This window comes from Ailuropoda melanoleuca, chromosome 2 (genome assembly GCF_002007445.2).
Source record: "Ailuropoda melanoleuca isolate Jingjing chromosome 2, ASM200744v2, whole genome shotgun sequence".
Lineage (NCBI taxonomy): Eukaryota > Metazoa > Chordata > Mammalia > Carnivora > Ursidae > Ailuropoda > Ailuropoda melanoleuca.
Window position 1 is genome coordinate 818,826 of NC_048219.1, and position 12,009 is coordinate 830,834.

The 12,009-nt window shown below is 45.6% G+C and overlaps 1 protein-coding gene across 2 annotated transcripts in view; it reads left to right on the forward strand.

Annotated features, from left to right (window-relative positions):
• The first annotated feature begins 1,820 nt into the window (after positions 1 to 1,820).
• The window catches only part of OTUD3 (OTU deubiquitinase 3), a 15,809-nt gene continuing 5,620 nt past the window's right edge, over positions 1,821 to 12,009 (forward strand). For both annotated transcript variants that reach the window (XM_034645502.1, XM_034645505.1), the window contains exon 1: positions 1,821 to 2,148. In XM_034645502.1, coding sequence (XP_034501393.1) covers positions 1,942 to 2,148 — 207 coding nt within the window. In that variant the 5' untranslated portion in view covers positions 1,821 to 1,941. The remainder of the gene's footprint in view (positions 2,149 to 12,009) is intronic.

The following is a 12,009-nucleotide window of genomic DNA, read 5'->3' on the forward strand; positions in this document are numbered from 1 at the left end:
CTCCTATGTAACGTCCGCCCTCTGACCCATTCTCTTCACCAGAGCCAAAGACAGATTTCTAGACATACACCCGATCATGTCTGTCCCCAGGATGGCCCCTCACGGCTCTAAGGACTTGGGCTGAGCCCCTTCCTAGGCCTTATGAGATTGGCTGGAGCTGGGCTTTCCTTCCACTTCCTGCTCAAGCCCTTATCCTTCCATTAGACAGAATTTCCCTCAGTTCTCAAAACTGAGGACACTGTCCCCTCCCTCTGAACTCTTTCAGTCTGCCCAAGTCCTTCTCACCCTTTCAGCTTCAGCTCTTCCCAGAAGCCTTTTTGCATCTTTCACTCTACTTTTCCCCCTGATGGCATCTATACCTCCTCTTTGATAGCATTTCTCATGCAGTATTATAATTGCTGTGTCCTTGTCTATATGTCCCATTGGAACCTAGGCTTCCTGGGGGCAATCCCCCTGTCTCTTTGGTTTGGGGTTCCACCGGGCACCTGGCACAGGGCCTGAGATGAGAGTTACTGATGGAAGAAAAACATGGATGCTGGTTGAAAATGAGCATGCAGATGCTACTTTTGGCCATGACCCAAGAAGAACTTGTAGGTAGAGTGAGAAGATAATTATTACGGGCAGAAACATTAGGAACATTCCCAGGGATGGTGAGATTGGTTTAGAGGGCCATGAGGAGAAGGCAGTAGCATGACTATGGGAAGGGAAGGAGTTAAGACGAGGGGCTGAGATGAGGGAGGAGAGGGTGTTAAGGTCACTGAACAAGGAGGCCATTAGACCGAGGCGGCTGTAATGCCTCGTAACTACATAAGCGAACTTAAGCCAGTGTCAATGCACTCAAATCCCAGAGAATGAAACCGAAGAACCAAGCACAGTCAAATAGTTTTTCCCAAATAAGTCAATGGCTCAAGCTATAGCCAATCAAATAATTTCCTTGCTTAGCTTCCTTTTTTCTTCCTGTCTATAAAATCCTCTCCCCTAGCTCCTGTTGGAGGAGCGCCCCCAGCCACCTTTGGTTTGGGACTGCTCCATTCCAATGATGTATGCTCAAAATAAACCCTCAAAAATGTTGATGTGTCTCAGTTTGCCTTTTAACAAAGGGATTATTGCAGGAGACAGGAGGTTACAGATGGGGTTAGGTTCCAGAGTAGGTGGGTGTGAACTGGAGTGATCAACAATCCTGGTTTACCCAGGACTGTCTCGGTTTTAAAACTGCAAGCCCTGCGTCTCAGGGAACCCTTAGTTCAAGGCAACCCTAGGTGGGTCACCCTAGATTAGAATTCTGATTCCCGTAGTTGCCAGAAGTTTTGGACAAGGGCAACCTCTCCCTTGAGTTATGAGAATGGTAGAGACGGGAAGGATTAAATAAACAAAACGTATGGGCTTTGGAACCAGGGCAAAGCTCTGCTTCTTTGCTGTGTGATCTTGAAATTCCTTAACCTCTCAGATCCAGTTTCCCGTAATATGGGGAATAATTAAACACGAGTGAGTCATACGACCGGGCCTACCCCAACTGTAGGCTCATAAGTAGAGTTAAAAGTTTTTAGTTTGCTTTCTTTCCTTACTTTTGTCGCTGCTCTGGTCTCCCACTTTTCAATTCTCGGTTTCTCTCCTTGACCTTTCCCTGCCTCGTTCTCGGCTGTCACCCGCTCCTCGCTCAGAGCACCACCCACCGCCGGGGGGAAGAGCGGAGCCGACAAAGGTGGGTGCCCCTCTGGCTCTCCCAGGCGAGCTCTCTATGGTGCCTGCCAACAGAGCCGCGCGGAGGTGGAGGCGGGAGGGGGCGGGGCCCGTCACGTGACCCAGCCCTCGCGCAGGCGCGGTAGCCGCGTCGCCGTCGCCGGGCTCCGTCGCCCGCGGCGCTTCGCCTTCTTGGCACCTGAGACGGGCCCCCGGCGGTCAGGCTTTCTCTGTTGCAGCTGCGGGCCGCGGGTCGCGGCCATGTCCCGAAAGCAGGCGGCGAAGGGCCGGCCAGGCAGCGGCAGCCGGAAAGCCGAGGCCGAGCGCAAGCGCGACGAGCGGGCGGCGCGCCGGGCCCTGGCCAAGGAGCGGCGGAACCGGCCGGAGTCCGGCGGCGGCGGCGGCTGCGAGGAGGAGTTCGTCAGCTTCGCCAACCAGCTGCAGGCCCTGGGGCTGAAGCTGCGGGAGGTGCCGGGGGACGGGTGAGGCGGGCCCGGGAGCGCGGGAGGCGGCGTGGGCATGGCGACCGTCGCCCGTTCTCATCACTCATTCATTCAGGCGGCGCCGAGCGCCACCGGTTCCCAGTGCGAGCGAGGGGGTGGGGGGGGGTCCCTTCCCTCGGGACGCTCGAGTAATCCCAAATTGTCCTAATGATGGCAGAGGCCGCGAGGAAACTGTGCAGTGGTCCTAAGAGACAGCACTGGAGCAGGTCTCCTTTAGATCGGTGCCCAGGAAGGCCTCTCTGAAAGGTGACATTTACGCTGAGACCTGGAGGAATGAGATGGAGCCGGTCCCTCGAAGAGCAGGACAGCACTTAGGGCAGTCAGAATGACGCTGAGACAAGGAGAAAGAGGCGAAGCCCTACTCTGTATAACACTCTGCCCCTTTCGAAGTTCTTACTGTTGGGTGTTGCCCTCCTTTTCCACTTGGGAAATTAGGTCTTTGAGAGCCTGTTGTTTACTGAAGGTAACTTCTCTAGTTCTGACTTCTGTGGGCCTCAGTTTCTCCTCTGATGCTTGCCCGAGCTTGTTTGGGGCTTAGACTGGAATCTAAGGCCAGCTTTTTTTAGGGAACACGAGCTAAATAAGTGGGGTGGGAGGGAGAAAGTGGGGAAAGGGAAGGGGATATGGATCCAGAATCATGGATAACAGAAGGAAAAAGAGGAGAGGGGAGAACAGTTAGCGTCCTCATTGCAGGGGTAGGTCAGAGGGAGTCTGGTTCCCAGGGTGTCACTCTGAAAGAGACTGTATTAATAACAGCCTGGATGCTGCTGTTCTTCGCTTCGTTTGAAGGCTCAGAAAGGGCAGAGGGAGGAATAAGGTGAAGTTAAAGACCATATAGAATTGCCTTACTTACTAAGCGTGGAAAAGAGGGAAGAAAGTGGGTTTTTTTGGATTTCACGTTACATTGTAGCTTATTCATCAAGACTGTTTATGAACCGGCCCTAATTTATCTTTCCCATCTTTCCCACATATGTTCAGGGCTTAGACACTTGGCTTTAGAGCTTGGTTGCATTTTACTCACCATCACCTAGCATAGTGCCTAATACATAGAGGACATTCAGTGCATTTTTGTTGTATGAGTGAATGATAAAAATATCATGGAGGCCAACTACAACCTCAGCAGGGCCTCTCAAAGGGACGTTTTCTGAGTGGAGTCACTCCCATTAAAGACTTGCTTTGCTGTGTCTTGGTTTTAGCCTAGTACTTTGATTTCATCAAATGTAGTTGATTAACTGTTCTGGGCCTTACTTATCTTAAACTTACAAGCACAAGACACTGCTATATAAACCAGAATACCTTACAGTTGAATATTTTACCCTGAGATTGTGGTGAGGCTGTTCCTTGGAAATGATTGGATTGCTTGTGTCTGTTTGACTAGACTTGGTATTCCCAGTGTCAGGGCGTCCAGGAAACTGAAGTACTCAACAGAAGGTTGCTTCTGAGCAGGAATTGTAGCACAGGAAACTATAAAATCTTGAGGGAGCTTTCCTAATGCGATGGGAAGCTCTGAGGATACTACCTCTACTCCGCTCCGCCCCCAAGAGAACATACTTCTTTAGTTAATTCAGCAAACATTCGTTGAGCAAGAGCTGGGAATCCATTAATAACTAAGATACTTAAGGGGTTCACGGCCTAGTAAGAGATAAAGGAATAAGCGAGCTCAGACATTTTGGCCTAGGGACTCCTTTACACTCCTAAACATTACTGAGAACTCCAAAGAGCTTTTGTTTATGTGCGTTATCAATATTTGCTGTATTTGAAAGTAAAACAGAAAAATTAGAAACACAAGAATACACAAACACACATTCCATTAACTGTCAGAGTGATAACCTTATGTATCAGGTAGGCTCTGGAAATCACTGTATACGTGTGAGAGAATGAGAGTGCACAAGGTAAGTAACATCTTAGTTTTGAACTCAAGAATACCCTGAAAGGGGCTCAGAGCTACCTTCCCCTCCCCCAAACTGGGCCCCACTTTGAGAATGGATGATATAAATAACTACAGTTTGGTCTATTTTTAACAGTGACTGATTGTGGTACTATTGAGAAGGAAGTGGCCAGCACTCCCTGAAGCGATCAGAGAGGCCTTCTCATTCATTCAGCCAATGTTCAGTGAAACTTACACCGTGCCAGATGCCTCTCAGAGGAGGTCATACTCAGACTGGGTCATAAAGGACCAATAGGAATATGCTAAGAGAACATTCCAGGCTGAGGAATAATATAATACCTGTAAAGGCACAGGAGCGCATTAATTTTGAGAGAGTTGCGAGTTGTTTAAGATGCAGGAGTATCAGGGTCCAGGGTGAAACACTGGCAGAGAGGCTGCAGAGGACAGAGGCCAACTTGACTGGAATGTTCATGTCTCTCCCTTCAGAGGTTCCTATTCTTGAGACAATGTTAGATAAAATGATAATGATAATTCCTTGTGTGTGGGTTCCATGAAGCCCACCCCTTTCTGTTCACACATTCTTTCCATGGGGACTGTGAGACGGGCTGTGGCTCAGCCCTCTAGTATTGTGGCGCTTTTGGACGTGATGACGACAGGCTTTAACACTGTGCAGTGGATGGTGTTCCCTGTGTATGTGATGGCTTAGTAGGTATCGGCAGATTCTTTATTAGTATTTATTGAGTACTCTTGGTGAAATGTAATAAAGTTAAGGTAATATTGAAAAGTTGACAGCCTCCATTCTTCTGTCTTTCCATTCTGGTCTGATTATAATATTGAGTAGCCTTACATAGCATCTTGCTCTGGAGGCGTATCCATTGTAGGCGGTATGGTACTGTGGCATCCTGGAACCTCTGGGCGCTTGGGGATAAGTTAGCTGGTATCCTCTAATGTAGCCTTTACGTGAGTTGAGTCAATTTAGCATAGATTAATCACAGAGCTACTTACAGGGTTTTGTCATGTGTCATAGGCCACCTTCCGATTGTCATGTTGTCTGGAGGGTGGACCCACATAAATTAGATTCAATTTCAAAACAAGAAAGAAATATTTTAACCTTGGTGTTGTCCTTAAAAACATGATTGGCTGTAGTTTGAAAAGAATCTCTAATTGGATCAGGCAGTACAATGTTAGCATCTTTCTGAACTGTATCTAGTTGCATCTTACTAAATGTCGCCCGCAATTCCATTACTAATTAGTAGTGTTCTGCAGTTAAAACATTAAAGAATCACTAATTTTAACCATTTATCTCTGTGCTAAACAAGTTATTTTATTTTTTAATTTTTATTTTGCTTTTAGAATTCTAGGATTTTAGTGATGGAAGGATACTCACACATCACCTTGTGTAGTTATCTGTTAGTACCTGCATCCTGTGTACAGCAGCTCTGCGTCTGGCTCACTGGTTTTCAACCTTGCTGGCACAGTAGAATCACTTAGGGAAGTTTGGAAAAAATGCAGTGTCTGGGCATCTTCTAGATCAGCTATACCAGAATCTCAGGCAGTGGGACCTGCTTATTGATAACCTTTAAGATGTCCACAGGTGGTTCTAATGTGCAGCCATAATCGCAAACCACTGAGTTAGAGTCCAGATTCTAGGCTAGTGTTTCTCAAACTTTAGAATGCAACAGAATCGTTTGGAGGAGCTAGATTGCTGGGTTTTAACCCCAGAATGTTTTGACTCAGTAGGCCTGGGGTGAGGCCTGAGAATTTTCTTTTCAAACAAGTTTTCAAGTAGTTAGGGATCACACTTTGAGAATCAGTGATCTAAACCAGTGCTGGTCCAATAGAAATAAAACAGGAACCAATATGTAATTTAAAATTTTTCCATTAGTCATATTAAAAAGAAACAGGTGAAACTAGTTTATATATATGTCACTGTACATTAAAATATTACCATTTTCACATATAATCAATATAAACATTTTTAATGAGATATTTTATGTCTTTAAAATACTATTTAAAATCCAGTATCTTATCCTTACAACGCGCCTCAGTTTCAATTTACCACATTGCACGTGCTCAGTAGTCACACGTGGCTATTGGCTACCATTGTGTACAGCACATATGTAGACAGTTACTGTAGATTGCCAACAGGTAGGAATTTTCAAGATCCTTTGTTTATAACCTATTTTCTTAGAGCTAAAATTTCCTTTCATTTGCCCGAATCTGTGTCTCTGGAGCTCCCATGTTTTAGCTTTGTACAAATAACAGCATCCCTTTCAGCATGACCCACAGTTGGAGGTAGCTCTCGTGTCCTGCTGAGCCCGCTTTAGGCTCAGCACTAGTTGTTCATGTTCTTCATATTACGTAGTTTAAAGCCACTTCTCATCTGAGCATGTCTGTCTTACAATGTTGTAACCAGAATCGTATCTAGTAGTAGCTGTGGTCTGACCTCAAAGAGGGCAAGACCTGTCCCTCCCCCAGCCCCACCCCGCCCTTTCTGCCCATTTACTACTATGATTGCAGCCTCGGAGGCCATTAGTTCTTTCAGTGGCTGTTACAATACTGTCTCCTCCTAAACTATTATCCAGCGCTCAGAACTCTTGCACGCTACTTACATAATTGCTTATTTTTGTGAACTCACATGCAAGACCTTACATATGTCCTGATAGTGCGGTGGTTCTCACATGGAAATGATTTTGACGCCCCCAGGGGACATTTGGCGATGTCTGGAGACAGTTTTGGTTGTCCCAATGGACAGGGAGGATGGCAGCGGGGGTGCCACTGTCGCCCAGTGGGTAGAGGCCAAGGATGCCCCTAAACATCCTACGGCGTACGGTGCAGCCCCCACAACAAGGACTCACCCCCAGATGTCAGCAGTGTGGGTGTCGAGAAGCCCTGCTGTAGTGTAATGGGGAAGGGGGGGCTCAGGAAACAGTCGGGATCTCCTAGAGGGCCTCTGGGGACTGGTCACATTGTTCTTGTGGGTATCAGGAGTGCTCTTGCTGGGCTCCTGGAGGCTGCCCACTAGACTAAGGGTGTAGTGTTCGTTCACTTTTCTTGTGTCACTCTCGTGTAACTGTCAGAAAAGAAAGTGATTTGTCTATCTTGATTTTTCATTTTGACTACTTATTTTTAGTAAGGTCAAGGAGAGTTTGGCTAATATAGACAAATATATTAAAATATGTTTAATAGTTACTCCTAATTCTACTATTTAGGGGTTACTGCGGCTAACCTTTTAGTGCCTGGGTTTGACTCCTGGGCCCACCATCTACTGATTTTGTGACCATGGGTAAGTTACGCAAGGGGGATAGTAATTGTACCTGTCCCATAGAGTAGTGAGGACTAAACACATCTAATACATATAAAGTGTTTAGAAGGGTCCGTGGCACCTCGTAAGAACTATGTAAGTGATGGTTTTAGTGTTTGCGTACATAGATATAGTGTGCAGATGGACATGGTCAAGCTCACGCAGTGTATGTAGTTCTGTCCCTGTTTTTTGGCTTGTATGGAGAGTCAGATGCCCAACCGACTGAACCACCCAGGCCCCCCCAAATCACACCTCTTAAACTAGATTCAAGAATAGACTGACTAGTGGTGGCAGATACTAAGGGTTTGAAGAAGTTTGAGAGAAAAGCTTAAAATTGAGAACATCTTATCCATTAGCTTACTTTTTTTCCCTGTGGGTGAAAAAAGATGGCTATTGTTACATTTTAGCAAAAGACACCTCAGTGTAGTATATATAAATGCTATATTCCAGTTGGTTCTAGAATCTTGCCCCAAATTGATGCATAGTTTCTTGGTTTCTAATTTATAGAATCTGCATTCTTTAAATACTCTCCTCCCCCTTTGCAAAAAAAAAAAAAAAGTATACATCCTTATATGTTTGAAGAGATTCCTGCCTTCTCCATAACTTTCTGTTGAAAACTCAGTTTTGTGAGTTGAAAACAAAAAACCTCTTTCTCCTGAACATTTGGGTCTGAAGTTCTGGAAGTGATGAGTTTATATTTGGCAATGAGTTTACTCTTCATTTGGAAGAGCGAACAGTTTGGTGTGAAACCAGGCAACTGTTGGGCTTCAGAATGGCTTATTGCCTTAGTTTTAAGGATACTAGATGGTGTTTGTCTTCTTTCAGTTTCCGTGTGTCTGGGTTCTGTGTTTGTGATACAGTTTGGATTTTTAGAAGCCTTTGAGGGGTTTCCAAATAAAGATAGCTCTTAGAGTTTATCACCAGCATTTTAATTTGAGAAACAAAAAATGGTGTTTAAAGTTTCCATTTGGCAGGAATAACAATGGCATTGTGGCTCCCTGGGTGGGAGGAGAGGAGCCAAGGAGGGAGAGTGTCCTTGCACAGTACAACCCACGGGCTTTCCTTCTCGTAGTCCTCTCCACTGTGTTTGTAGGACTCAAACCGGATGTAGAGTTCAATTGCTTGTATTAGGAGCTTGACAAATTGCTATCTTTTGGGTACTCTTTGTTAGATGAATGATTAGTTAGCTGGGCAGCTGTAGCCGAGCTCGTTTCAGAAAGAGGCAGTAGATCCGTTACTACTTTGGAAGGGGCTCTGGGAATCATAGTCCTTAGGTGTGGAACGGCCTGTCTGGACCCTGCCTGCAGGCGGTTAGCATATCACCACCTTCATGTGTTGACGCAGCTGAGGCCTGGCGAGTTTACTGTCTGTCCTGAATCAGCCAGCTGCTGATGGTGGGGAACGAGGTCCTAGTTGGTTGCCTCTCAAGAAGGTGATGCTCTTGAACTCCTGCCCTGGTGCTCTCCCCACAGTGTTTGCGAAGAATCCTGGACTGTCTGAGTTGAGGCTTTATCTCCAGGGGAAGGATTTCCATAGGTGGCCTCGCACGAAGCATCATTGTTTCAGATGAACTGAGTTCATTTTTAAAAGGTTTTGACCAACATTTTTGTTTTGATAGCAATTGCCTGTTTAGAGCACTTGGTGACCAGTTGGAGGGACACTCACGAAATCATCTCAAGCACCGACAAGAGACAGTGGATTACATGATAAAGCAGCGGGAAGATTTTGAACCCTTTGTAGAAGATGACATTCCTTTTGAGAAACATGGTAAGTTCACCTTGGGACACTGGATCCTCCAGGAGTAATGCGTTGGGTAATTAAATCCATCAGCATTTCCCACCCTCTCAGTCAGGGGTTTGATTACATAAATTATGGCATTCATTTATTCAACAGATACTTGTCTGCTCTGTAATAGGCAGCATGCTAGGCAGTTGGGAATCAATAGGTTTAGGTATCTGTATCCTTAATAAAAATGATGGTGTTAATTAACCTGAAAAGCTATTTATGACTTCTTAGTGGGGGGGGGGGGTTAAAAGCAGCCTATAAAATGTATATAGACTGATCTTCGTTTTGAAAGGTATACACACACAGAAACACACTAGGAGAAGTGGGTAGGTACTAACATTTTATGGTTGTTAATTCTTGGCTCCACTTATTTTTCAGAAACCACTCACTTTCAACAATTTGGTGATAACACCAGTTTATAGGGTGTTTGGTAAAGATTAAATTACATAATACAATTAAAATAAGTTCTTAACGTCAGCCATCTGGGGATGGCGGGACTGTGACAATTTTATTTATTTACTTATTTATTTTTTAAAGATTTTATTTATTTATTCGACAGAGATAGAGACAGCCAGCGAGAGAGGGAACACAAGCAGGGGGAGTGGGAGAGGAAGAAGCAGGCTCATAGAGGAGGAGCCTGACGTGGGGCTCGATCCCATAATGCCGGGATCACGCCCTGAGCCGAAGGCAGGCGCTTAACCGCTGTGCCACCCAGGCGCCCCAGGGACTGTGACAATTTTAAATGATCTGTGTATTTTTCTGATTTTCAGAATAATCATGTGTTGCTTTTATAATCAGAGAAAGCAGTAGTCATTTTAATTTCTCACCAAAAACCCAAACACAACCACTTTTCTTTGAGGCAAGTCAGTTATTTAAATTAGCTCAGATCTAGTAAGAAAGTACATATGAGCTTCCCCCCCTTCTATTTAAAAGATTTTTATTTATTTATTTTAAGGAGAGAGAGAGAGAGTAAAAAAAAAGAGCACAAAGGGGGGGGAGCAGAGGGAGAGGGAGAAGTGGATTCCTTGCTCAGCGTAGAGCCTGACACGGCTCGATCCCAGGACCCCGAGATCATGACCTGAGCTGAAATCAGGAGTCGGATGCTTAACTGACTGAGTCACCCAGGAGCCCTAGTACATTTGAGCTTTTAAATTTTAAGATTCGGGGCACTGGATGGCTGAGTTGGTTAAGCATCTGCCTTTGGCTCAGGTCATGATCTCAGGGTCATGAGATAGAGCCCTGCCCTGCATCGGGCTCCCTGCTCAGTGGGGTGTCTGCTTCTCCCTCTGTCTCTCCCCCTGTTCATGCTTGCTCTCTCCCTCTCAAATAAAAAAAATCTTTAAAAAAAAAAAAACAAACTTCAAGGATCTACTAAACGAGCTGTTGATATATTTGTATTTTACAACTAACATTTTCATCACAGGGCTCACATAATACCCTTATTAAAGAAGAGACAGTATCATTCTGTGTTTTAGAGAACTGATTCTGGAAACCACGTCAAGAATGAACGGAGAGAGACTGAGAAGGAGGATGAGTTAGAAGGTTCTCCACATTGGCCAGATGAAACAATAAGAGGGTCTCCACCAGCTATCGGGGGGAATGAATAGAGTCCAGGCCAAGACACAGTTTGGTAGTGTAATTGACAGGCCTCATTGGAGGCGGGGAGGAGAAAAAGGTGATTCTGAAGGTTCTAGGGAATGTCCAGGTAGCTGTATCCTTGTACCCTCCGTCAAGATAGAGGGCAGCAGGAGGAAGACCTTTGGGAGGGAAACTATCCATGACCCCAAAGCCTTTCTCATTCCTCAACTAGGAAAGGACTCATTCATTAGGCACCAGCAGCAAAGGGACACAGCAGCAAACCACCCCTCCCCCCCATGAGTAGTTTATACCAGTCACTGTGATCTTATGGTTCCTCTCCCTGGCTCACTTTTTGTCTAGCAGATACCAGGTTACCAGATGGTCAGCTGTTAACAAGTGTGGGTCTGCCGGGCCAGTTTTGTAGTTTCGTGCTATATAAAATGAATGGTGTCATTTGTCCAATTAAAATATCATTTTGGGTGAAGAGAGTTTTCAGTTTGTGACTGGAGATTCCGCTGTGAATATCTGCAGTGGAGGTCACGTGGTAGATTGGGGGTGTGGCAGGACAAGGGACTCAAGCCTGCAGTCGCCAGCGGGATGGTCCCTGTAGATGTATGACAGGAAGGTGTGTTTTTGAAATGCCCCTGTGTTTGCCTGGTGTTTGGTTGGTGCTCTGTAAGAATCTGAGCATCAGAGGTGTGAGAGGTGGCTCTGACTGCTATAGTGGAATGAGAGGAAACCGAGAAGTCTGCACATTCCATTTGCGGGTCACTGAAAGACTAGACTTACTGCATTTATCACTTTCTTACTTAAAGTGTTTTTAATGCCTGTCTGCCTTTTTACACTGTGAGATTCTTGAGGGCAAGGACTGTGGTTGTTCCCCAAAGTGGCACTGCCTGGCACGTGGTAGGCACTCGGGAGACATTTATTAAGTGAATAAATCAATGGCTCACTTAACTGTTTAGGGCCTGGTTACCCTGGCATATGGCTGTGTTGTTCAGGATTGTTCCTTTCCTTCAGACTCTGGCTTCTCCAACTATACAGAGACCTGAATCTGCTCAGTGCCTTCTGCCCCTCTGTCCTCATGCCCAGTCGTTCATTAAGTCTTGTCCCTTCTACCTCGATGTTTTTTTCTTTCACTGCTTCTCCCTCATAAAATCAAGCCTCGGTGGCCATTTGCTTAGATGTCTTCGATACTTTTTGGACTGACTCCATCGCCTCTTGATCCCTTGAGTTTGTCTTCCACGTTGCAGCCAGAGTAGTGATCTAAG